The sequence below is a fragment of the Heteronotia binoei genome, chromosome 15 (assembly GCF_032191835.1).
Source record: "Heteronotia binoei isolate CCM8104 ecotype False Entrance Well chromosome 15, APGP_CSIRO_Hbin_v1, whole genome shotgun sequence".
NCBI classification, from domain to species: domain Eukaryota; kingdom Metazoa; phylum Chordata; class Lepidosauria; order Squamata; family Gekkonidae; genus Heteronotia; species Heteronotia binoei.
In genome coordinates this window covers 30,866,953-30,893,447 of record NC_083237.1, presented here as the reverse complement: position 1 = coordinate 30,893,447, position 26,495 = coordinate 30,866,953, and the positions used below count along the sequence as shown (strand labels likewise).

The 26,495-nt window shown below is 42.4% G+C and overlaps 1 protein-coding gene across 1 annotated transcript in view; it reads left to right on the top strand.

The window, feature by feature from the left end:
• Nucleotides 1–26,096, top strand: part of PKMYT1 (protein kinase, membrane associated tyrosine/threonine 1) — a 39,373-nt gene extending 13,277 nt beyond the window's left edge. The window contains exons 3-8 of the mRNA XM_060255345.1: nt 11,228–11,718; nt 11,881–11,987; nt 12,358–12,530; nt 23,595–23,860; nt 24,945–25,043; nt 25,378–26,096. Of these exons, the coding sequence (XP_060111328.1) occupies nt 11,228–11,718; nt 11,881–11,987; nt 12,358–12,530; nt 23,595–23,860; nt 24,945–25,043; nt 25,378–25,648 (1,407 nt within the window). The 3' untranslated portion in view covers nt 25,649–26,096. The remainder of the gene's footprint in view (nt 1–11,227; nt 11,719–11,880; nt 11,988–12,357; nt 12,531–23,594; nt 23,861–24,944; nt 25,044–25,377) is intronic.
• The last annotated feature ends 399 nt before the right edge of the window (nt 26,097–26,495 follow it).

Here is a 26,495-nt window from a genome sequence, read left to right as displayed (position 1 = left end):
CCCATACCCTACTGGGCCCCATAAAGGTTGATAATTTATCACCTATCTTCTTCCTCCTTTTCGTTCTATCAAATAAACTTTCCTTTCCTCCTACTACCTCTAAATTTTCCTTTTCTATCCCGTTCAGCTCTTCTCCTAACTCTCCCTCCAACCAAATCATTAAGTGCCTTAATTGATATGCATCATAATAGTAAATTATATTGGGAATCCCCCATCTTTAATACCATAATATCTATACCTATTGGCTGTCCTTGGTTTCTTTGATGCAAAAACAAATCTATCTATATCTCCTTGCCATCTCTTCAGTACGTATTCTGGTATATGCCAAGGCAATACATAAAATAAATAAGTCAACCTAGGAACTAGAAACATTTTAACCATGGCATTCCTTGTACTAATTGACTCCTTCCTCTTCCTCCAGTCTCTCATTTTAACTTGAATTCCACTCCAGATTCTTTTATAATTATACTCAAATATTTTTTTAATATTCCTAGGAATATTAACCCCTAAATATTTCACCATTTTATTTGCTATGGGAATACCCAAAATTTTTGAAGCTGCTAATTGTAACCCTGCTTTTACATTAACACACATCATCGAAGATTTTGAAAAATTCACTTTTAACCCTGACACTTCCTCAAATTCCTGTAGTATCTTTTTTAAAGGTGCCACTGCGGGCTCCACGTCCTTAATTGTCACCATCATGTCATCTGCATACATTGTTAAGAGATTCCCATCTATTTTCCCTTTCCCTGGAACTTCAAAGCCTATAATTCTTTTATCCTTTTTTAATTTATTCACTAACGGTTCCAATGCTAAAATAAATAACATAGGGGATAAAGGGCATCCCTGCTTCGTACCACTCAATACCTGAACATATCCCTCTACTGAACCACCAACTCCTATCAACGCCTTAGATTTAGAATATATTGCCTCAATCATATTTTGAAATTTCTCCCCAATCCTATACTTTTGAAATATATTCTTCATGTATGTCCAATCCACAGAATCAAAGGCCTTATAAATATCCAACGCCAAAAGCGTAAGCGGCAAATCCTTATTTTTAGCTAAATAAACCATACCCATCACCTTCCTAACTGCCTCTACTAAATACTTTTGAGGCATAAACCCAAATTGCTCTTTCCCTATCAATTGTGCTATACATTTTTTAAGTCTCATTGCCATAACCTTTGCAAATATTCGATAGTCCATATTGGTGATTGAAATTGGCCTATATGAATCCCTTAAAGTCTGATCTTTCCCAGGTTTCGGAATTAACACCAATCTCGACTCCAACCATGTAGGTAGTGTAGGAGATCCATCCAAAATTCCTTGAAACAATTCAGTCACATGAGGCACCAATATATCCTTAAAATGCTTATAAAATACTGCATTAAAACCATCCAGTCCAGGTGCAGATTGCATATTCATAGAATCTATAGCCATCTTAACTACTTCTTCTGTTATATCCTTATCTAATTCTTTCCTACTATCTTCACTTAATTCTAAAAATTCCAACCCCTCACAGAATTTTTCTATATCTTCCTTTTTAATCCCTTTGTTTGCATACAATTTATTATAGAATTCTATAAAATTCTCCAGTATCATTTTAGATTCAGTTTCCAAAAACCTTATATCGTTCCTGATTGCCTTAATATTTTTCCTAACCTGAAAATTCTTAATTTTATTTGCTAAAATTCTTCCTCCTTTCCCTTCAAACTCATAATACTTCTGTCTGTTATACCATAATTTTAACGTAGTCCTATTAACATCCAATACATTCAACGCTTCCCTTTTCCTAACTACTTGTTCTTTATCCTCCTTCTTCTTAGATTTCCTAAATTTCTCCTCCAATACTCTAACTTCTTCTTCTACTTCTTTAATTTTCCTATCTTTACCTTTCTTCAATCTCACCAAATTCTGTATACACACACCTCTAATAGTGGCTTTCATTGCTTCCCATATTATTGTTAATGAAGTATCTGATTTCCTATTCTCCTCAAAATATCTTTCCATTGCATTTTTAATATTACACTTACTTTCTTCATCTGCCACTAACCATGGATTAAACTTCCAATTATAAGATCTATTACAATGACCTATTTGCAAAAAGGCTGAAACAGGGGCATGATCAGTAATCTTAATCATCCCAATCTCCATATCTTTTATCCAATTCCTCATTTCTTGAGAGACTAAGATTCCATCCAATCTTGAGTAAGTTCCATGCACGGCAGAGTAAAAAGAATACACATCATCATTAGGAAACATTTCCATCCATAATTCTAGCAGACCAAATTTCCCGCACACTCTTTTAAATTTCTCTGCCTTTCTTTTTTTAACATTGCCTTTCCCCTGCAAGTTAATATTAAAATCCCCCCCTATTATTTTAGTATAGGGTGAAAATTTTTCAAACTTCTGCAAAAATCTATATAATACATTCAACTGATGCACATTAGGGAGGTACAAAGAAGCTAAAGCCACCGGCTCACCCTCCAAATGACCCTGTACAAAAATAAACCTTCCACCCTTATCTCTCATTACTTTATCTGCAACAAAATCTATTTTAGAATTAAATACTATTCCCACCCCTCTGCTCTTTGAGGAGCCTGGAGCAATAAATTTCTTACCTTTCCCAAATCCAGGGAAATTCATCTCTCTTTCCCCCCCCCATTATATACCTCCTGCAAGAACAGCACATCTGCTTTTAACTCTTGAATATATCTCCCAACTCTTGCCCGTTTCACTGGATTTCCTAGCCCTCTAACATTAAGAGTTGTACATATAACATTAACATTTTTTATCATATTATACCTAACCATAGCTCTTCCCCATATCTCTTCTGTTCTCTACCAGCCTGGAATTCTAAACCCCAACCACCCTTAACCAACCCCACCTGATGTTGCTTATCTACCCTCCACCTACCCTCCATTACCAATTCTACCCATCCAAGAAAAATGCAGTATGCCAATGCTCGTGGCATATCTCTTGTATAAAGAATTCTACCCAATATGCATTCACTCACCTTCTTACTCCATTCATAATCCACCCATTCACCCCTTAGATCCCAATCATCCATCCATACCCCAATCACACCATCCAAACATACCAACATCATCCCAATCAGCCACCATCTACACATCTTCTTCCCAATCCTACCACTAAACACATCAGACATCCAGCTACCACTGACATCCATATGGGGGAGGGGGAGAAAAAAGACATCTCTCCCACACTGTAAACTCAAAAAGAGCAACAGCAACAATAAAAAAACACCAAAAAAACTGTTCATGCTGAGCTATTCCGGTCCTTCTATCTTCTTTCCTTCTTCCTTAATCCATCTTCCCTTAATCATTTCTTAGTCTTAGTCCTTTCCCTGAAGTCCCAAGTCTTTTTTTCCTCCTTTTTTTTCTTCTTCTGTTTCTGAGTGTTCCCCATTTCCTCTTCCAAACTATTTTCCCCTTCTGAGTCCCAGTCAGGGAAATGCTTGTAATCCTTAGGCAGCTGCAGTCCCACACGTTTAAATAGCTCCTCCATCTGCTTCTGATCTTCTGCAAACAGCTCTACTCCTTCATGCACCATTTTCAGAGCAAAGGGTGCCATTCTCCAGCTGTATTTCATTCCTTTATCCTGCAGCACCTTGGTAAACACTCTTAACTTTTTCTTCCTGTTAATTGTTTCCTGTGATAAATCTTCAAAAACCAACACTTTTTTATCATTATACAGTAACTTATCTTGCCTATCCAAGGCCTTCATGCCTTTAAGCACCTGCTCCTTTAATGTATATTTTCCAAAGCTCATTACCACATCTCTCGGCCACCTCCACTCAGCTGTCTGCTTCCCAACTCGATGAATACGGTCCAAATCTTCCCTTGAAATTCCTAAGTCTGGGAGCATTTCAGCCATCCATTTAATCACATTATCCATGTCCTCCGTTTCTGGAATATTTTTCAACCGCAAATTTGACCTTCTGGCCCGATTTTCCAAGTCCATCAGTTTATCTTTAAAGTATTTATTTTGCTTTTTCAACTGTCTGGACTGTTTTTGCAACAAGTTAATTTTCTTCTCATTTAGCTGCGCCATTTCCCATGCACTAGTCACAGTCTCTGCCATAGCTTCAACGGCCTCAGCTAAATTAGTTATTTTTTCATCCACTGTCTTTGTTACTGCTTTAATAATGCTATGTTTGGCAGCTTCCACTGCTTTCTTAACTTCTAATTGAAAGTCTTTCGGTTTCATTACCTTATCTTCACTTTCAACTTCTGAGTCCGAGGTCGCCATTGCCGTTTCTCTCAGCACCAATTAGTTTTAACTTTAGCCTCTAGCCAACTTCCAGACTCCCACTTCACAACTATCACCAGCTTATATTAAAGTCTTCAAGGCTTTGTTATTTTTATCACCAGAAGAAGGAATACTTAATTCCCTTTAGCATTATACCGGGAGCTCAAACAAAACACGTCTTCCTCTCAGCTGAGCATGCCATGCCCCCCGTGTAAAGCCCTTAGATCTCCATGCAGTTGAAGTTAAGACTCGAGAGACTCAAGATGTAGACTAGAAGCTAGATAGAATAATGAATCCTTCTTTGTTTTCTAGAAATCCCAGTCATACCTTTTCTTCATTAGTAAAGTAACTACTTTGTTTCTTAAGCTAAACCGTGTGCCTGGCTGTTATTCGTGGTTCTCTCCATGTTACTCTGTTAATAGTATATCTAAACCCCAACAATTACGTGAGACTATTTTGTGCTGAAATTATCTAGAGCTTTGCATACTTCATAGTGTAAATATCTGCTTACATTGCCATATAGTACTTGTTTATACAGTTAGCTTAATCTTGAATTGTGAATATAGCATTGTGATCCTACTTTCCAGACCTGTTTGCATATTGCTACTGTACAGTTAACAAATATTTTTTACTATAAATTAGCATTGCATTATAGCTTTTAACTTGTATTTTACTTGTTCTTATTGGAGATCTAAAAACTTAAATTCCTCATTTGCACTGGTATTCTACGAACACTTTAAACCTTGTTAGTGTGTGTGTTTTTAGCCTAATCAATTGATTTGTTTATGTGACCATAGCTACATCATTATTTTAGAACATTTTGCTACTCTGAATGACAATAATTAATTCTTCATAACTTGATTGTTTTCAATGGAATAATTTTCTTATAGTTTTAATTGTTTTTTTTACGGGGGCTGGGGGTTCAATCAACTGAATACAGGTTATTATTGATTGTCTTCTTCTGATGTTTAAAATCCATTTCCTTTGTTGTGGTTCCTGATAAATTTTGGGTATATGATCTAGATTAACTCATTTGAGGTTATTTATTGCTTCCCATCTACTTGATTTTCTTTTTACCTCTCTCTCTCTTTAGCCTTTAGGGTTCCCCCCCCCCTTGTCTTGGTGTTCCACTCCTGTGTCATCTTCACTATTTGTGTATTCTCTTTCTTCTGACCAGCTTTCTCTCTCTCTCTCTCTTTTTTCTAGCCCTATCTATCCCTCTTATTCTTCATTTCTGTCTTTCAACACATCATGAGTTACACCTGGAATGTCACATTGCTAAATGTCAGAGGTCTGCATAATCCTGTCAAACGCAAAAGAATTTTGAATAATCTTTCCAAGCTACATTCTGACATTATTTTGCTTCAGGAAACCCACCTCGAACATCCGTCTGATACTTCATTGAAAGCCTCATGGATTCAAACTCAATATCATGCCCCAGGGAGCTCCAACTCTCAAGGTGTCTCTATTTTGATTTCCAAAAGAGTGAGATTTCAACTTTAGGCCACACAATGAGATCCTCGTGGTCGTTTCATCTTTATTAAGGGTATCTTGGATGACTTACAGGTTTCGATACATGCGCCGAACAATGATCAGCTGGCTTTCTTGGAAGAGACCTTTGGTGCTCTACATGATTTTCAAGATGGTGAACTTCTTATCAGAGGAGACTTTAACCTCATCAATGACTATGCTCTTGATCGCTCACATCATTTTCAGCATTCTCGTCATTGTAACCGTCCAGCCAAACTGTGTGAACTCTTCAGAAGATTTCATCTATCAGATGTCTGGCGCCTTCAATATGGCACTGAAAAGAACTACACTTACTATTCCTCACAATTTGATGTCCACACCAGAATTGATTACAGCCTACTATCTGACACTCTCTTGAATAAAGTCACAAAATCTGATATTGGCCCTATTGTTTGGTCAGACCATGCCTGGGTTTGCTGTTCCATAGATTCTGATTGCTCTCCACTACCACCCAGGTGTTGGTCTCTCAACAAATCTTTACTACTGAATGATGACTGCTCACAACAAATTGATTTCCTTATCTTCGTCCCTGAAGGAACGTCGAGAGGCTCTCAAACTTGAAGGACTATCCAGAATTCAACAGTTGGAGGCCCTCCACAAAGAGCGTGGTGGCAAAAAAAATTATAAAAACTAACCATGGAAAGGAAAATCTTGAAGTCACTGGCAAGTTCCCAAATCCAGAAAAATCTTCTATACATAAAGCAGAAGCATTGGTTTAATTCTCCTCACTCATTGAAGCTACTTTCTTGGTGGGTCAAAGATAAGTTTGCATCTCGGTTCATCCACGCTTCTCATAATAATGGTCAGCTCTGCAATAAGACTTCAGACATTGTTAAAATATTCTTGGACTACTATAAAAAATTATATTCATCTCGGAATCCCTCACCTTCTCTAATTTATGACTTTCTATCTCAGTATCCCCAGATCAAGTGTTTATCTGATGATCATTGCTCATTCTTAGATTGGCCTTTTGCACCTTCCGAGATTTTGAACACTATTAAAAACCTCAACAAATAAGTCCCCAGGCACAGATGGCTATTTGTCCGAATTCTACAAGAAATATGCTCACCTCGTCCAACCCTTAACTGAAGTCTACAATAAAGTAATCCAAACAGGTTCTCTACCTTTTACATGGAATGAAGCCTCAATCATTGTGATACAGGGAGGAAAGGTGGAACTCAAATCAATTGAAGAATTACAGTATAAATATAATTGGTTTCAACTGTAACAAATTAAGAGTTTAGTGGAACAGGATATTAAAAGCGAAGGTATTAGACAAGATCAAACAGAATTGGAAAAAATGCTGTTGGGAGACAATGAAAAATTGATTTCAAGAATTTATAAATTATTGTTGAAGTGGTCTACAGAAGATGAAGTAGTTAAATCTCAAATAATTAAACGGGCAATTAATTTTAACAAAGAAATACAAATGGAATCATGGGAGTACTTGTGGAAGAACTCTATTAAAATATCGACATATTATAATATTAAAGAAAATTGTTTCAAAATGCTATATAGATGGTATATGACACCTAAAAAACTGGCAAAAATGAACAATCAGGTGTCAGATAGGTGTTGGAAATGTAAAAAACATGAAGGATCTTTCTACCATATGTGGTGGACTTGTGAAAAGGCAAAGCAATTTTGGCAACTGATCCAGCAAGAAATGTCAAAAATTTTAGGCTATGACATTAAGAGGTCTCTAGACTCTTTTTTGTTGGGATTACAAATGGAAAGTTTTCCGAAACAAGATAGAACGTTGGTGTGGTATCTGCTTTCAGCAGCAAGGACATTATATGCGCAGTTAAAATACCAGAAAAATGGGATTGGATTTTAAAAACTATTTCTTGGAGTGAAATGGATAAACTTACAAGAATTTTAAAAGACTATGATATGGAGAAATTTAGAAAGGAATGGGAGAAATTTCAAAAATATGTTAAAAACATTGGAAGGTAAAGGGATATTTAGTGATTTTTGATAATAGTTGAACTGTGTTGGTATAATGGACTATATTTTTTTAAAAAAAGAACTTTCCAGAATTAAAGGTCTAAGGAGAAAAAGTAAAGATGGATTTACAGACTTTATTTTAAAATGAAGATTCTTGTTTTGATAAAATTACCTTGTATTTTTTTTAATATAATTTTAAGAAACACCGGCAGGGGTCAAGAAAAGCGGGGGAGAGGAGGAGGGGTGAAAAGTGCGATGTATTGTTCTCATAATGTAATGTCTTTAATTTTCTTTTAGAATATAGTAACAATATGTTGCAGATTAATAAAATTTGTTTTAAAAAAAAGACAAATAAGTCCCCAGGCACAGATGGCTATTTGTTGGAATTCTACAAGAAATATGCTCACCTCCTTGTCCAACCCTTAACTGACATCTACAATGAAGTACTCCAAACAGGTTCTCTACCTTCTACATGGAATGAAGCCTCAATCATTGTGCTGCCCAAAGCTGATAAAAATCTCACAAATCCAGCTTCCTTCCATCTCATTTCACTGTTAAATCTAGATTACAAAATTTTTACTGCAACACTTGCCAAATGCATTAATACTCTAATTGCAAGCTACATCCATCCGGACCAAGCTGGCTTTATGCCTGGATGGGAAATCACTGACAATATTCATAAAACTCTACACATAATCTCCTTATGTGAATCCTCCAAGTCTGCAGCAGTTCTACTTTCTCTCGATATCGAGAAAGCCTTTGACTCCCTGGAACCATCATACTTGCTGTCTCTCCTAGAACACATGTCCTTTGGGACCACCTTCCTCAATGCCATCAGGGCCATTTATTCACAACCATCGGCTCAGATCAACATCAATGGCCAATCATCAGACAAATTTACTTTGCAACGAGGAACGAGGCAGGGCTTCCCCCTGTCTCCTGATCTCTTCACATTACCAATTAAATCTTGAAACAATGTTAACATACAGGGAGTTAACTGTGGACCCCATACCGTGAAATGAAACATGTTCGCTGATGATATGCTGCTCTACATCTCCAATCCTGACTCTTCTATTCCTCATTTTCAAGCTTTGTTGTCAGCCTTTAGCTCAGTGTCGGGTTTGCAAATCAACCAATCTAAATTGAGTGTTCTCCCTCTTAACTTACCTGCTGTTTCTGAGACATCACTACTCATTTCAGTAGTTTAAGTCCTCCATCCCATATTTAGGTATCCAGCTACCTAATGTCCTCTCTCAATTGCTACCTCTCAATTTCAAGGTGAAATGTAAAGATATATGTTCTGACTTTATCAAATGGGATAAATTGGCTGTTTCCTTTGTAGATAGATTACATCTTTTAAAATCTTTTGCCCTTCTGAAACTTTTATACCTCTTTCTTCCGCACCATTCCAATTGTCATTCTTTTGTCACTCCTTCGTAAATGGCAAGCATCATTCAGTTCCTTTATATGGAATTGGGTTGGTTTCCACGTTATTTGTCGTCGCAGTTCTGCTGGGGGACTTAATTTTTCAGACTTACTACTCTACTACAGAACAGCATTATTAACTAATGTGAAAATGGCACATTTTGATGACTCAGCGGAGTGGTCAAAACCATTCAGATCTCTCTTACAACCATTATCCCCTCACGACTCTGTCTGGTCTACCTCCAGCTTTCAACCTCCTAGACACAAAATAAATCCTAGGCTACATGCAGTTTTTAAGACCTGGTACTCTTTCCGTAAACATTTGGTCCCTGAACTCTCCCGGTACTCTTCCATCTCTAACCAAGCTTGGTTTCCTCCTGGTCACTCCTCTTCAATTCTGGAAAGCTGCACATGTTTCCCGAATCAAGGATATTTCCTCTGCATCAGGTCTTCTTCCAAAGACCATCTTGGAAAAGAAAACAGGTTCTTTTATTTACAGCTAAACCATGCCTTTGCTACACTGGACCTTCAAAAATTTTCCACTCTCCACCCACTGACTTTGAATGTTTGCTACATTCCTCACCCTCCAACAACAAAGGCCTCATTTCTGCGATCTATGATATTCTGCTCTGCTCTGGATCACCAGCTGACATGGCATCAGGATTGCAATCTTTCCCTTTCTCCAGACCAATGTGCTGACATATATTCATCTCCTCTCTGCTCCTCAATCAATACTAGACTACAGACATTTAAAATAATTAATCGTTGGTATCTCACATCTGTCCGGCTTACTTCCTTTTCAAAATCTACCTCTCCTTAATGCTGGAAGAAATGTGGCCAACTAGGCACCTTCGCTCACTGTTGGTGGGAATGCCCAGTGGTAATGAAATTTTGACTGAGGTTCTTCATAGGATTCAACATCACCTCCTACCATATAACTCTCGATCGTGATCTCAACTTCTTGAATTTTTGGGACTCTCTATCCCTACGCTGCAACAGGAACTAATTGTCAGCTTACTAGTTGCTGCCAAAGCCTCAATTGCGTCTTTCTGGAAGGCTTCCACTGCTCCCACTATTACCACCTGGCTCTCAAAGGTGTGGGAGCATTTCATTATGGAAAAAAATCCAATTTAACCTACAACACTCTAATCCCTCTAACTTTTCTGCCAAATGGTTTCCTTTTGTCGATTATGTTACATCTCAAGAAATTCCTCCTTATACCTCTTCACAAATGTTTATGGTCTACTTTATTATCTTTTCCCTGCTTTTGTTTCTTACTCTTCTTTCTTGACACAGGAGTAGATACTATTGTTTAGCTGTGATTTCTGTTTCCTCTATTCGTCTTATTCCTACTGTATGCTCACTGTTTCCCTCCCCTCCTTTCCCCCCTTCTTCATTCCTTCTTTCTCTCCCTTCCTCTTCATCAAACCTCATACTTTGTGTAGCTCTATACTGAGTGAATTTACTTTTATTTTTACATACTTCAGGATTTCCTATTAAGTTATTGAACATTTTCTTAGTAGTTTTACAGTATGCAAAGCTCTGTAGTTTAGTATATACGATCTCTTTCCATTCATTTCATACTGCTGCTTGACATGTTTCTTGCATTTCGAATATCTACTTACTTGTTTACTAATTTTACTTTTCTTTCTGTATATCTCTGAGTTCTCAATAATTTTTTGAAAAGTTAAAAAAAATTGCATGCTCTTCAGCTATAAGAGCACTGAAGAGGAATGTCTTTCATACCCAGATCCCCACTCTTTGTGATACATACTCTGAACCTTTGATGATTTTAAAGGCTTCTGCAAGTTTCAGATTTAAACAAATAGCATATGATTTCCATTTTTCTTTTAATTTGCACAACATGCAATGAACATAACTTTTTGGCATAGAATCCGAATCTTCTTGACCCAGCATCCTACCAGCCCTAGCTGGAGTGTTAGAATTCCTGGATAGTATCCCAGGGTGAGGTTTCCAGAATGACCTGGGGCCTTTTGAGCATCTGGAGCTTGGTAAACTCTTTTCTCTCCTATTCCATTTTTTACAGGTACGCTGTAAAGAGGATGGACAGTTGTATGCAGTGAAGCGTTCTGTGGAGCCATTCCGGGGCGAAGGTGATAGACAGCGCAAACTTGCTGAAGTGCGCAAGCATGAACGGGTGGGACATCATCCCAACTGCGTGAGCTTTGTGCAGGCCTGGGAGGAGCATGGACAGCTTTACATCCAGACAGAATTATGCCCAGGCAGCCTGCTGCAGTACTGTGAGCAGCATGGTCCACTACCTGAATGGCAAGTGCAGGCCTTCCTCTGGGACCTGCTGCAGGGACTGCATCACTTACACAGTTGCAGCCTTTTACACATGGATGTCAAGCCAGCTAATATTTTCCTCTCCTCTAACAATATCTGTAAACTGGGTGACTTTGGGCTGATGCTGGAGCTGAACTCTGGGGATCTGAATGATGCTCAAGAAGGGGACCCTCGCTACATGGCCCCCGAGTTGCTGCGAGGAGAATATACCAAGGCTGCTGATGTCTTCAGGTACTATCTGAGATGGGCAGGAGGGCCATACATTCTCTCATGCCCAAGGAAATTACCAGCCTCTTGCTTATTTGCCTTTGCTCCCCTGCCTCAAAATTCAGCTTTCATTTGGAGATCCGTAGCACTTTTGGGTTTTTGATCAGAGTGTTTCTGTCCCCTCAGCCTCGGCATGACCATTTTGGAGATTGCCTGTAATATGGAGCTTCCCAATGGAGGTGAAGCTTGGCAGCAGTTGCGACAGGGCTACCTGCCTCCTGAGTTCACAGCAGGTGAGTGGGGCAAAGGGGAGGGATATCTATGTGTCATATTTGCCCCTGTAGGGACCCTCCTGCCAGTCTGCATATGAAATGGGTAGACTGACGTGGCTTTGGAAGGAGTGTTCTCTCTAAGCTGAGCTAGCTCACACATTTTTGTGTTAGTTCAAGAAAAATGGCCCCAGAGCAAATTCATTTATGCAGTAGCTCACAACTTTAATGCCAGTAGTTCATGAAGCAGAATTTGTGCTCACAAGACTCCATAGCTTAGAGGGATAATTGTTTGGAAACTAGAAGGCTCTAGGGAGATAGCTGGTGACAAAAGAAGGATTCGCCCTCTTTTTCAGAAAATCTGGGTAGGCAACTGACTTATTGCTCTTTTCAGGTCTCTCTGGTGAACTGCAGACTCTCTTAGCAGCCATGCTGGAACCCAACCATCAGCTCCGGCCCTCTGTGGAGGCACTGCTTAATTCTGCCCTCATGCAGAAGGCTGAGAGGCGGAGAAAGCTGACACTGCTGGTGCAATCTGGGATCCAAAAAGTTGTTGTTATATGCCAGGTGAGCATGGGGCTTGCTGTAGAGCGCCGCAGTATGAATTCACCAGTTTATGTGGAGTGCATTGTCCATATTGCGCCATTGTAAGAACATAAGAGCCCTACTGGATCAAACCAGGGGGCCATCCTGTGCATTCCTTCTCAAAAAATGCCCTGGCTGTTCCTGTCAAGTAGACGGATTCAATGATGAGTCAAAATTGATACTAAGACTACATTTATTGATAAATCGTTACTTTGGCTCAAGCTAGTGGCTTGAGAGGAATGAGGCCAATACATTGATACAAGAGTTTTAAGGTACACTTCAAAGAGATTCCTACGGTGGGGGGGAGCAAAGGAACATTCACACATAATTACAAAGATACTTTCCCAGGGCAGTTATCAAGCTGGTTGTCCTTGTATTCTTTTTTTTTTGTTTTAACAATTTATTGATAGCATATGGTTACACAACTTAATTATTTCTTAATTATTTCAGTATTAGCCCATATGACATTTCAATCCCCCCTCCCTCCAATGTTGACTTCCCCGAGGTTATAAATTCAAATTCAATACTAAAGGTACTACTAACTGATCAAAATTCAATATATATGTTCTTACTACTAAAAAATTGTCCAATGTCTTTTTACTTTCCACTCTTTCTCCATATATCCTTTAAATTTCCTCCACTCCCTTTTGAATATCTCTAAATCATAGTCTCTTAGTGTTCTAGTTAGTTTGTCCATTTCACACCACGATAAAACTTTCATGGTCCAGTCCCATTTCTCCGGTATTTTTTCTTGCTTCCAAAGCTGCGCGTATAATGTCCTAGCAGCTGATAGCAGGTACCAAATTAGAGTCCTGTCTTCCTTTGGAAATTTTTCTAATTGTAATCCAAGCAAAAACGTCTCTGCAGTTTTCTTAAAATCATAGCCCAAAATTTTGGAGATTTCTTGTTGTATCATCTTCCAGTATTCTTTCGCTTTTTCACATGTCCACCACATATGGAAGAAAGAACCTTCATGTTTTTTACATTTCCAACATCTATCCGACATTTTCTTGCTCATCTTAGCCAATTTTTTCGGAGTCAGATACCACCTATACATCATCTTAAAACAGTTCTCTTTTATACTCTGACAAGTTGATATCTTCATTGAGTTCTTCCAAAGGTGTTCCCATGCATCCATTTGTATTTCTCTGTTCACATTGATTGCCCATTTGACCATTTGAGACTTTACTACTTCTGTAGACCATTTCAATAATAACTTATATACTTTTGATATCAGTTTTTCATTATCATCTAGCAGGACCCTTTCCAGTTCTGTTTGTTCTCGTCTGATTCCCTCCGATTTTATGTCATTTTCCATCAAGCTTTTAATTTGTTGCATTTGAAACCAATCATACTTATTATTTAGCTCTTCCGAGGTTTTTAATTCAATTTTGTCTCCTTGAATCTTGAGCAGTTGATTATATGACATTTCTCTTTCTTCATCGGATTCAGCTGTTATTTTTATTACTTCTGCTGGCACTATCCACAGCGGTTTTCTCTCATCCCCGTATTTCTTATATTTTATCCAAGTACTTAGTAAGGTATTTCTAACATAGTGGTGAGAGAAAAAAACATCCATTTTATTCTTCCCATAGTACATGTACGCGTGCCAGCCGAATTTATTTCCGTGAGCTTCTAGCCATAAAGGTTTTTTGTCTAACAGCATTATCCAATCTTTTATCCATGTCAAACAAACTGCATCATGATACAATCTTAGATCAGGAAGTTGAAAACCTCCTCTCTCTTTGACATCCGTTAAGATCTTCATCTTTATCCTTGGTTTCTTTCCGGCCCAAATAAAATCAGAAATTTTCCTTTGCCATTTGTTAAATTGTTTTGCATCTTTTACAATCGGGATGGTTTGAAACAAATACATTATCCTTGGCAAAATATTCACTTTAATTGCAGCTATCCTGCCCAGTAAGGACAAGTTAAGCCTATTCCATTTCATCAAATCTTTGTCCATCTTACACCACAGTTTTTCATAATTGTTTTTAAATAGATCTATGTTCTTCATTGTTATCTCTATCCCAAGGTACTTAACTTTGGTTGTGACTTCACAACCCGTCACCTTTTGTAGTTCTTTTATTTTATTTGGTTGCATGTTTTTACATAAGAATTTCGATTTCTCCTTGTTTATATATAATCCTGCTAATTCTCCGTACTCTTTTATCTTAGCTAGCAACAATGGTGACACTTGAATCGGATTCTCCAGTATGAAAAAAGCTTTGTATTTATAAGAGAATCTTCTGATTTTTAAACCTTCTATTTCTTCATCTTTTTGAATTTGTTGTAGCAGAATTTCAAGGGTCATTATAAACAGCAGTGGTGATAACGGACATCCTTGCCTTGTTCCTTTACTCACTTTCAATTCTTTGGTAAGATCTGCATTTATACACAGTTTTGCATGCTGATCCATATATATTGCTCTTGTCATTTTTATAAATTGTTCCCCTAGATTAATTTTTTCCATTACCGCAAACATAAAGTCCCAATTCAAGTTGTCAAAGGCTTTCTCTGCGTCGACAAAAAATAAGGCCGCTTCCTTTTCTGGATGCTTCTCATAGTATTCCACGACATTAACAACAGCTCTTACATTGTCTCTTATTTGTCTTTTAGGAAGAAATCCGGCTTGGTCTTTGTTTATAAAGTTGATCAGATATTGTTTCAATCACTCTGCTAAGATTCTTGTATAGATCTTATAGTCATTATTCAACAATGAGATTGGTCTATAATTCTTTACGTTTGTGGTATCTTTATCTTCCTTAGGAATCAAAGAAATTACAGCTTCCCTCCAAGTCTTTGGAATTTTCCCTTCTTCTCTTATCGTATTTAACAACTTCAACAGTTTGGGTATTAATTCATCCTTAAGAGATTTGTAAAATTTTGATGTGAATCCATCTGGCCCTGGGGCTTTACCCTCTTTCATTGCTTTTATTGCTGCTTCTACCTCAATTTTCTCTATTGGGTCATTTAATGTCTTTTTCATGTACTCCGTCAAAGGTGCCACCTGGATGTTTCGTAGATACTCTTCCACTTTTTCTTTGCTTATGTTTACACCTTTGAATAAATTTGCATAATATTTAAAGAATTCTCTTTTAATTCCTTCTTGATCCACTATTGTTTTCCCACTTGCCATAATTTTATTTATAGTTTTATTTTCTTTCTTTTTTTTTAATTGCCAGGCCAAATATTTACCAGGTTTGTTCGCACTTTCAAACGATTTCTGTTTCAAATTTTTTAAATTCCATTCTAGTTCTTTATTCAGCAAATGCTTAACTTGGGATTGTAATATCGTAATTTCTTTTATTAATTTCTTTTTCCCTGGTCTTTTTTTCAAGTCCCTTTCTTGAGGATTTACTACAAAATAAAGACACTGTGTCATTCTTAGAAAAGGAGACTGCAGCATTCTTCCAAATAAATGAAATGGAGGATATGGAATTTCAAACAGTATGGGACACCTACAAAGCAGTAATGAGGGGACTATTAATTACATTGAATAATAAAGACAAAAGAGCAAAAGAAGAAAAGTTGTCAGCATTGCAAAATGGTTGTCCTTGTATTCTTATGCGAATCTTCCTCCCTCGGGAGGCCCTGTGGGAAAGCACAGATTACTTTGTTCTCAACAGTTGCCAGTCATAAAGGAAAGGGGGGTAACTAAAGGGTAATAAACTAGCAGCATTTGGTTCATCATGATTTTACCCAGGCCTGATTTTGACAGGCCAGAACCCAACAGTCTTTGGTCAGAATCAGTCGAGCTTGACATACTGCCCCCCTCAAGCTGACCCCCTCGGTCTAATAGGGTGTTTTTTGTGAAACTTATTAATTAGATCAGAAGCAGTTACATCCTTCTCTGCCACCCATTCATTTTCGCTAGAAGGGAAGTGTTTCCATTTAATCAAATAGTACAATTTTCCATGTCTGATTTTTGAGTCCAGAATTTCCTGGACCTCATGATGACTCTGGTTCCCAATCTGGATAGGTTGAGGTGCTGCTGGTCGAGGGTGCCAAGGAGAAGAACCGGGGTCTTTCCAAAGAAGACTGCAATGAAAGACAGGGTGTACTTTACTAAACATTTTAGGTAGTTCTAGTTTCACTGTGACTTTATTTATCACCCTTTTGATCTTGAAAGGTCCTAGGTACCGGTACGCCAGCTTTTTGGAAGGTTGATTTAGTGGCAGGTTTTTTGTTGAGACTAACACTGAATCCCCCACCTTGAAGTCCCAGGCGGGGACATGGGATTTGTCATACTGCTTTTTGTATGTTTCCTTGGCTGCCTCTAGGTTTTCCTGGATCTCCTTCCAGCTTTTGCTCAGTGTGCCCTACCAGTGCTCGAAGGAGCTGGGTTCTTTGGTAGTGTCTCCTCCCGGTAGTAAGGGGATCGGTTTTCCCTCATACCCACTCACAGTTTGGAACGGGGAAGCCTTGGTAGAGCTGTGAACGCTATTGTTCTCCCTAGGAGGCGGAGGACATCTTGGGTGTTTTCCCACCGTCCAACGTACCGACCGCCTAACGCACCGGCCGGCGCCTTACCATCCCTGGTGGAGGCCGTGGCGGGCTGGGCGTTGGAGCACCCAAGGCTTTTGGTCTTGGGTGACTTCAATGTCCATGCCGATGACGCGGCACCCAGCCAGGCGATGGACCTGGTGTCATCCATGGCGACACTAGGACTCTCCCAAGTTGTTACAACACCCACCCATCAGGCGGGACACATGTTAGACCTGGTCTTTGCGGCCGGAATATCAGTGACTGATATTGCTATGGAAGCAGTGCCATGGTCAGATCACTTTGCCCTCAAGGCCCGTATGGAGGTATCACCCAAAACCCGTTTAGGCGGAGAGCGTATTTTAGCTCACCCGCGGAGCCTGATGGACCCGGAACGGTTCCTAACGGCTCTACGGGATACCTGGCCCACTGGTGATTCCCTGGATGGTCTGGTAGAGTCCTGGAACAATGGGCTCTCCAGGGCCATCGAGGAGATCGCACCCAGGCGCCCTCTGCGCCCCCGCCCGAAACCGTCGCCCTGGTTTAACCGGGAGCTGCGGCAACAAAAGCGGGGGCTCAGACGACTAGAGAGGCAATGGCGGCGTACTCGAGACGAAGTGACCCGAGCATCTTATAGAGAGAGTTTGAAGGCCTATGAGATGGCAATCAAATCTGCAAAGAGGGCATTCTTTGCGGCTAAGATTGCATCCGCAACTTCGCGCCCGGCACAATTATTTGACGTAATTAGAGGACTTACTACGCTGCCGCAAGGCAGGTTAAATTCTACTGAATTGGAAATAGGCTGTGAGGCTTTTGCGAAATTTTTTGCGGATAAAGTCGCATCACTCCGCCCCGACTCCCCTGTCAGTTTGGAGACAGTTAGCGAACCTGAGGCCCCGAGCCTGTCCTCGGATTATATACTGGATGGCTTTGACCCCCTCAGTCTGGAGGAAGTTGACAGGATTCTTGTATCTGCTCGCCCAACAACTTGTAAATTAGACCCATGCCCTTCCTGGCTTATTAAATCTTGCAAGGGGGACCTTAGATATCCCGTGCGGGATATCATAAATAGATCCCTAACGGAAGGGCACTTTCCAACGCCACTTAAAGAGGCTGTGGTCCGACCCCTCTTAAAAAAGCCATCTCTAGATCCGGCCCAATTAACACACTATCGGCCGGTTTCAAATTTGCCCTTTCTGCGTAAACTTATTGAGAGGGCAGTGGCGAAGCAGTTACAGACCTTCCTGGATGACACTTCCGTCCTCGACCCATTTCAGTCCGGCTTTCGCCCGGGACATGGGACGGAGACAGTGTTGGTTGCCTTAGTGGATGACCTTCAACGGCATCTGGATCGGGGTGGCTCGGCGGTGCTGATGTTGTTAGACCTGTCAGCGGCATTCGACACGGTCGACCATCGGCTACTGACGTGCCGCCTCGCCGACGCAGGGATTCAGGGGTTGGCCTTACAGTGGCTTTCCTCTTTCCTGGAAGGTCGGGGACAAAGGGTCGCAATTGGGGGGGAGCTGTCTCGGAGGCGCCCACTTGATTGTGGTGTGCCCCAAGGGACGGTTCTCTCCCCGATGTTATTTAACATCTACATGCGGCCCCTTGCCCAGATTGCCCGAAGGTATGGGTTGGGGTGTCACCAGTATGCTGATGACACCCAGCTCTATCTGTTGATGGATGGCCAGCCTGTCTGCGCCCCGGAAAACCTTGACCAGGCACTACGGGCCGTGGCTGAGTGGCTCAGACTGAGTGGGCTGAAGTTAAATCCTACGAAGACAGAGGTCCTTTGCTTGGGCCGCCGCGGCCCGGGGAGGGGGATCCCCCTGCCGGCTTTTGATGGTGCGCCGCTTATGGCGGCGGACAGGGTCAGGAGCTTGGGGGTGCTATTGGAGCCTTCTTTAAAGATGGAGGCTCAGATAGCAGCCGCTGCCAAGTCCGCATTTTTTCATCTTAGACGGGCAAGGCAGCTGGCCCCCTTTCTGGAGCGCGACGACCTAGCAACAGTGATCCATGCTACGGTCACCTCAAGGTTGGACTACTGCAACGCCCTCTACATGGGGCTGCTCTTGTCTCGGACCCGGAAACTGCAGCTGGTGCAGAATGCCGCGGCCCGGCTGTTATTGGGTCTCCCAAAGTGGGAACACATTCAGCCGGGTCTTCGGACCCTGCACTGGCTTCCAGTGATATACCGAGTCCGGTACAAGGTGCTGGTTATTACCTTTAAAGCCCTATATGGCCTGGGACCTGCCTACCTGAAGGACCGTCTCTCCCCACATGTTCCCCAGAGAGCACTGAGGTCAGGAACACAAAATCTCCTCACTATCCCCGGGCCAAAAGAAGCCCGCCTGAAAGCCACCAGGGAAAGGGCTTTCTCCGTTATGGCCCCCGTATGGTGGAATCAGCTGCCGGAAGAGGTGAGGGCCCTGCGGGACTTAGCGCAGTTCCGCAGGGCCTGTAAGACGACCCTCTTCCGGCTAGCCTACATTTAGCTAGGATAACAACCTGAGGAAACTGGCCAGCCATCTGTTCATAGGAAACTGCATTACTCTGTTTTAATGTTTTAACTGTTTAAATTATTTAATTGTTTTACATTTGAAATTGTTTATTTTTAAGTTTGATTAATTGTTGGAAGCCGCCCTGAGCCATCCGTGGGAAGGGCGGGATATAAATCCCAAATAAATAAATAAAAAAAAGTCCAATCAGGGAGGAAGGATTCAAAAAATTCTTCCTCTTCCTGTGGCTGTGGGAACCACCCCTCAGTTCCTTTCCTGCCTCGACAGGGAGAGCATGTGCTAGGACAGGTTCCTATCCCTTTGCTTGTTTTTTCCTTTAGCTAAGTTAGATTTCTTCCTCACTTTTTGTTTCTCTTACCTGTATCTGTCCTTTCTTCCAACCTTCTTGCTTCTCCAATCCCTCCTCTGTTCCTTCCTTCCTCCTCTGTCTTTTCCCCACAATGAGGAGGAGTGGCGCGCCGGCGGCCTGGGCTGTGTTTTTTCAAGCCACGGCGCGAAGATCAGCTGATGGCGCGCAGAGCGAGGGACGCCTTCTTAATGGATGACTCGGCCCCCAGCGCACTGCGCGGGGCCAAAAGGCCGCCTTCCAGAGCCGGCATGACCGCGGGGCTTGCCACGGCTGCCGGCAACGTGCCCTGTAGGGGCGGAACAGCGGAGAACGAGCGCAGGCGGCGCTGGTCGTCTTTGGCAGCGGAGGAGGCTTCCTCCTCAGAATGCCGACCTGGCCCCGACGGCCATTTCGAAAGGCGCAAGAAGGCGCGTAAGGACGACGGCCAGCAGCTGGGCAGCCTCCAGAGACGGGGACCAGCAGATGCCACCCTCCAGGCGGGAGACTTCGACCACTACGATGCCCAACCACACCAGGAAGCTGCGCAGACCAGCCAGCCCCAGGCGGGCTTGGGTAACGTACCCATAATGGGACCCTCCTTATTTGTTGAATTTTTAGTCAATAAGGCAAACCATGGGTGCTGCAGTGGAAGCAGCCACCCATAGGAGACCAAGGCTCTCTAGCCCATGTCCCTTCTCCAGATCACCATCACCTAAGAGACCCAGGGTCCAAGGCCACTACTCTAGGACCACCAAGGGTTACTTAGTCAGTGATCCCCTGGAAGGTGAGAGATCTGTCGGAGGAGTCGGAAGAAGGGGAACGGGAGGAGGGTGAATTCCTATCGGATGAGGAGATAGAGGGGACATCTGTGCCAGAACCCTCCTGTTTCTTCAGGGCGGATGAGTTCCAGCCCCTCCTGTCCAAGGTACTGGCTGCTCTGGACCTCCAGGTGGCTCCTGAGGAACAGGAGGCTCCCAATTCTTTGACCAATCCCAAGAATAAATCCAAGGGAAACTCAAAATTTTTTCCAAGGTACCGATCTTCTGACAGGGTCTTCCCCTTCCCAGAATTTTTCGAACGCTAGCTAAAATCAGAGTGGGCCAAACCAAGTGCCAACAGACAGGTTCCCAACTCCGTTAAGAAGTTGTATGAGCTGCCCACCTTTGCCTATGATATGCTACAGGTACCCTTGGTGGATGCTCCGGTGGCAGCTTTACAGTCCCATGGGTTGCTAGCAGAAGACGGCCAGGGGTCCGTCCGGGACAGCTGGGACAGAAAAATTGACCTGGCCCTGAAGAGGAGCCATGAGGCTACGGCCTTTGCCATCAAGGCCGCTGCCACTAACTCTATAGTCTCTAGGGCAGCTATAGTATGGATAAGGCGCCTAACACAACTTTTACCAGACGCAGATAAAAGGATCCTGGAGGGCACCAGCAGACTCCTGCGGGCGGCCGAATTCTCAGCCGATGCTTCCCTGGATGCCCTTACCTTCTCTGCCAGAGCGATGGCTTCCAACACTGTGGCAAGAAGGGGCCTATGGCTTAGGGCCTGGCCGGCTGACATACATTCAAAGTCGATTGTGTCAGGCTACCCTTTCCAAGGAGAGAAGCTGTTCGGAGACGCACTGGAAAAGATCCTACTGGAGACACGGGACAAGAAGAAAGCCATGCCGAAGTTCCTCAGACGTCCAGACAGACGAGGGTTTGGTCCTAATTCCTTTCGGACCTCCACCAGCGCCCCCAAGCCCAAGCAAAAGTTTAGAAAAGCAGCCTGGAATCAACCCAAACAAAATTTCCCGAGATTCCAGAGAAGCCAGCCAGAGAGATCGGACAAGTTTGAGAGGGGCCCCAAGCCTAATAAGGCATGACTGGGAGCACATCCCAGTAGGGGGCCGCCTGCTACACTTCCATCAGGCCTGGGCGGAGTCTCAGGCGGACTCTTGGACTTTGGTCAGAATCAGTCGAGCTTGACAGTTCCATGAATTTGTCTAATCCCTTTTAAAGCCATCTATGCCTATGACCATTACTCCATCCTTTGGCAGTGAATCCCACATTTTAATCACTCACTGTGTAAAGAAATTTCCTTTTGTCCATCTTGAATGTACTGCCTATCAACTTCATTGGATGCCCTCAAGTTCTGGTATTTTGAGAGGGGGAGTTGGTTTAATGCTCTTCACCCCACACATAATTTTATAATGCTCTATCATGTTCCCTCTCAATCATTTCCTTTCTAAACTTAAAAAGCTCAGACTCTTCAGCCCTCCAATTCTGTAATCAACTTAGGTGCCCTCTTCTGTACTTTTTCCACCTCTGTGATGTTCTTTTTGAGATACGGTGACCAAAACTGCACATAGTATTCCAAAATGAGACTATGCCGTAGATCTATACAGGGGTATTATTTATAATATTGGCCATTTTATTGTCTATTTCTTAATAATCTTCAACAATAGAGTTTGCTGTTTTCACTGAGCTCTACTATGAACCCCAAATCTTTTGCCCTCTCAGTTTTAGCAAGTCCAAACCCCATTAGTTTATAATTGAAATTGTGGTTGTTTGCTCCAGTGTGCATCACTATATATCAGGGGTCAACAGCCTTTTTGAGCCTGCAGGCACCTCAGGAATTCTGACGCAGTATAGTGGGCACAGCCACAAAATGGCTGCTGTGCTTACCTTTAGTCACACAGTGAAGGTCCTTGTGCCATGGTGGTGGCAGCTGCCAAAGTAACCTTTTTAAAAACCTGCAGAGACAATCAAAATCTCCAATGGCCCATCAGAAGCCTTGCTGGGCAAAAACACCACCTACTCCATAGAAATATTTGGTGTGCACCAGAAAAGATGTCAGTGAGCACCATAGCACCCAGAGGCACCATGTCAGGGACTCTCGCCTTACACTTAACAACATTAAACTTCATTTGCCACATTGTTACCCACTACCCAGTTTGTGGGGATTCTCCTGGAGCTCTTCACAGTCATCCTTGTTTTTCACCACCCTGAATAATTTTGTGTTATCTGCAAACCTGATCACAACCCTGCTCACCCCTTGTTCCCCAATCTTTGATGAACAAATTAAGGAGTACTGGTCCCAGTACCAATCCTTGTGGGATCCCACTGCTTACTTTCCTCCATTGTGAGAACTGCCCATTTATTGCTACTTTTTGCTTCCTGACATGTAACCAATTTTTAATCCATAGGCTGCTAAATTTACTCAGGAGTCTTTGGTGAGGTACCTTGTCAGAAGCCATTTGAAAATCTAGGCATATAATATAATGTCTACTGGGTTGCCATTGTTCGCTTTCAAAAAGACCTCCAAAAGGTTGGTAAGGCAGGACTTCCCTTTGCTGAAGCCATGCTGATTTTTCTTTAGCAGACTTTGATCTAGAACTGGGCCAATGCCTTGCCACCACCCAGCTAAAGGTTCCTTTCTAAAATTTAAGAAATTCCTGTCTTGTGAACTGATCTTACTGAACTGTTTTGTGTTGCTGAGCACAAATGCCTTTTCTTGCCATCCTGAAATTGCTTTCTTTTGGATAGATTCTCCTATCAGGAAGTGCAGTGATCCATACCAGCTCACTGGTTGGTATTAGAGCTCACCCCTCTCCCCCAGCTATTGGAGGCATCATGGTGAACTTTGACTTGTAACTCAGGGTCATTTGCTTTGCTCCACCTGTTCCTTCTTTCCTCAAGACTCAGTGTGTTGTGTTTTCCTCCCTCCTAGACCCTTGTCAGGTTTCTGCAGTGGTTTTGGGGAACTGTGTGCAGTCCAGCTCACTGGCTACTGTTTTGGCATCAGGACATTCCAGTCACACCTCCCCACTCGCCCTTCCCTTTTCCCCTGGAAGACAGCAGCCTCTCCAGTGACTGGGGTGAAGAGCGAAATGAAGAGAAGGGCAATGAGAGCCTTGATGAGGACGTCTTTGAGCAAATGAAGGGATCTGGACATCACAACCATACTTGTCCTGTGGAGCTGTGGCCTGCTGACAAGTAAGTGGGGTAGATTCAGAGCAGGAGAGACCACATTCAGATAGCTAAAGCAAGCTGTCATTTTACTTGGAGAAACGACCGCCTACTGAAGCACCCCAGGACCACCAGCCAATCTGTTTTGGAGAGGAGTATTTCCTGATCTGACACCTGATACAATGTGAAGCAAAATTCTCCTTCAGCCCACTCCATTTTGGGAAAATTCTTCATTCCTTAGTATGTAGCCATGCTGTATCTTCCCCTAGATCTAGCTGGGACAATCTCTGAAGGGCAAGAGAAGGAGAGTGGATACCAATTTATGGCACTTATCAACTTTGCTTTTATAGCAGTAGTATGTTTTACTCATGTGACACCCCCCCCCCCCCCCGAATTTCTATCCCTGACTGCATACTGTGGAGTCATTAACCTCTAGAATGTTTTATCCACAAAGGAAAACCCAGGTGCAAGTGACTATGTATGAATACTATAGACCCATATACAATGTATGACTACAGCCCTGAATTCTAAGTTCTGGGTGTGCAGGTGGGTGCGTTTGTGCATGGATCTTCACTCTGCATTCTTAACCATTAGCTGGAGGGTTAACTGCTAGTTCCCATACCTCCAGTTGTCTTTAACTTTCTGATTTTAATCTGTTCTTATAGCACATAGTGTCATTACACTGGATTTTTTTTTTAAATTGATGTATGTTGGAATTGTGGTGTTTAAAAATAAGAGGGGTATGAGAGCTCCACTTTTCCCCTCCCCATAACTTGAATCAGGTCAAATCACTTTTCTCTGTGTCTGAATTCCTTCTTGGATGTGGGTGACCAAAATGACTCAGTCTTCCTTAATGATAGTTCCCACTTATGCAGGTGTAAGTTTGTGAGAGCTGCTGAGTATGGCTTTTGAAAGGAGGGGAACAAGCATCTGGCAGGCTTCACATGGTAGAGGGAGGGAGTGCAGGGTGTGTGTTTGTGCATGCATAAATAGTTCTAATGTTGAAAGCTAGCCTAGATTCTCCGCCCTTTTCTCCATCATACTTCTGTCTCAAGAGATTGAATGTGATAGCGAGCAAAGAGATACCTCAAAGTGACTGCTTCTCTTGCAGACTGTCTGACTCCCCAGTGCTGAACATATGCCCCAGTGCAGGGAGCACCTCTACCCCACGACACCCCTCACCGCAACAGACTGGTGGCAGAGAGAACAGGTAAGCTTTTGGGGTATAGGAAGGTAGCAAAACACCTGGATTCTTTCCCACAGTTCTGCATGTAAACAGAAGATGGAAAGCTGTGCCCAGACTTGTTGATGACTCAGGCTGCAGTTGTGGCATTGGGCTTATTTATCCTCATGGAAATGTGTCCACTTCAATACTGTAGAAGAACATGTCCTGATCTTTAAGGTTTTGCCAGCTTTTTTTGCTGGGAAGTTGTGGTGGGGGGTAGGTTGGCTCCCATATGCTAAGGCAAAGCTCATTTGGAGATCTCCATAGGGACTAGACAATGCCAGGTTTCATTGTCTGCCTTTTGTTGTGTCTGTCCAAGGTCTTTGGCCCTCCAGGGGAGCCCTAACTTCAGCCGTATCAGCCGGGAGTCTCCCAGCAGCAGCCGCCACAGTTCATCAGACTCACTGCCTGTGAGCAGCCTGCGCCGCACACTGGCTTTTGACGATGAGGAGGATGACAATGAGGATGGGAGAGACCAATGGGAAGCTGCTGTTGCTCAGTATTCAAATCACTGTTCCACTTTTGAGCCGAAAAACCTGCTCAGCATGTTTGAGGATTCTTTGGCAGCTGAGCAGAAGTGCCAGGGTTGATGGGAACTTCATTTCATTTCTGAATGGCTAGCTTAGCACTCCAGTGGCTGAACGGAGGAGCGCTGTCCCTCAGATGGATGCACACAGCTGGTGGGCTGTAGCATCCAGCTCAGTCTAGTGACGGCAAGCCCTGCGTGTTGCTGCTCCTGCTGTGCAGCTTTACCCTCAAGGGTTCAAGATCACCCAGGCATCCTTCCACAGGCAGTGGAGAGTGGTGCTATCAGGTCAATTTGAGGAAAAAGGGCTTGCTTTTAGGTCTAGGTAAGGGGATGTAATGCACCTATGTACATTTTAAGCTGCCTGCCCCTTCTGCTTGAGGGCTATGAGGCAGAAAAGTGTCGCTTGCTGTGGGAACCGGGGGCTGTCTACCACCTTGCTTTCATGCTGGGGTTTTACAGAGGTGTCAGCTAAGACTTCGTAATAAAAGCATTTTGAAATGACCATAAAACAGTGTGCTGCTTCTAAGGGCTAACTTGATTATGATTCATTATTGAAACAGAGATACATAATTATTCAAAGCAAAGTAAAAACACACTTGTTTGGATTGAGTTGGTAACATTGTGAATCAGGCATCATTTCATCCAGCTGCAGCTTCGAACTCTCATTACAGCTCAGTGTTCTGGGTCTTCACATTCATCCCCTGCAATATATTGCAGTTACAGCATATAATCATTTCAGCCTTAAGGAGGAAAGAATTGATACTGAGTTATGAGTGTTTCCAATCTATCTAATATTAATCTCAAACACTTTCTCAGTTTACAGTATGATCCTAGGCATAGTTACTGCAGTCTAAGTCCATTGTGGACTTAGACTGGAGTAATTGCCTAGGTTTGCACTGTAAGTCACC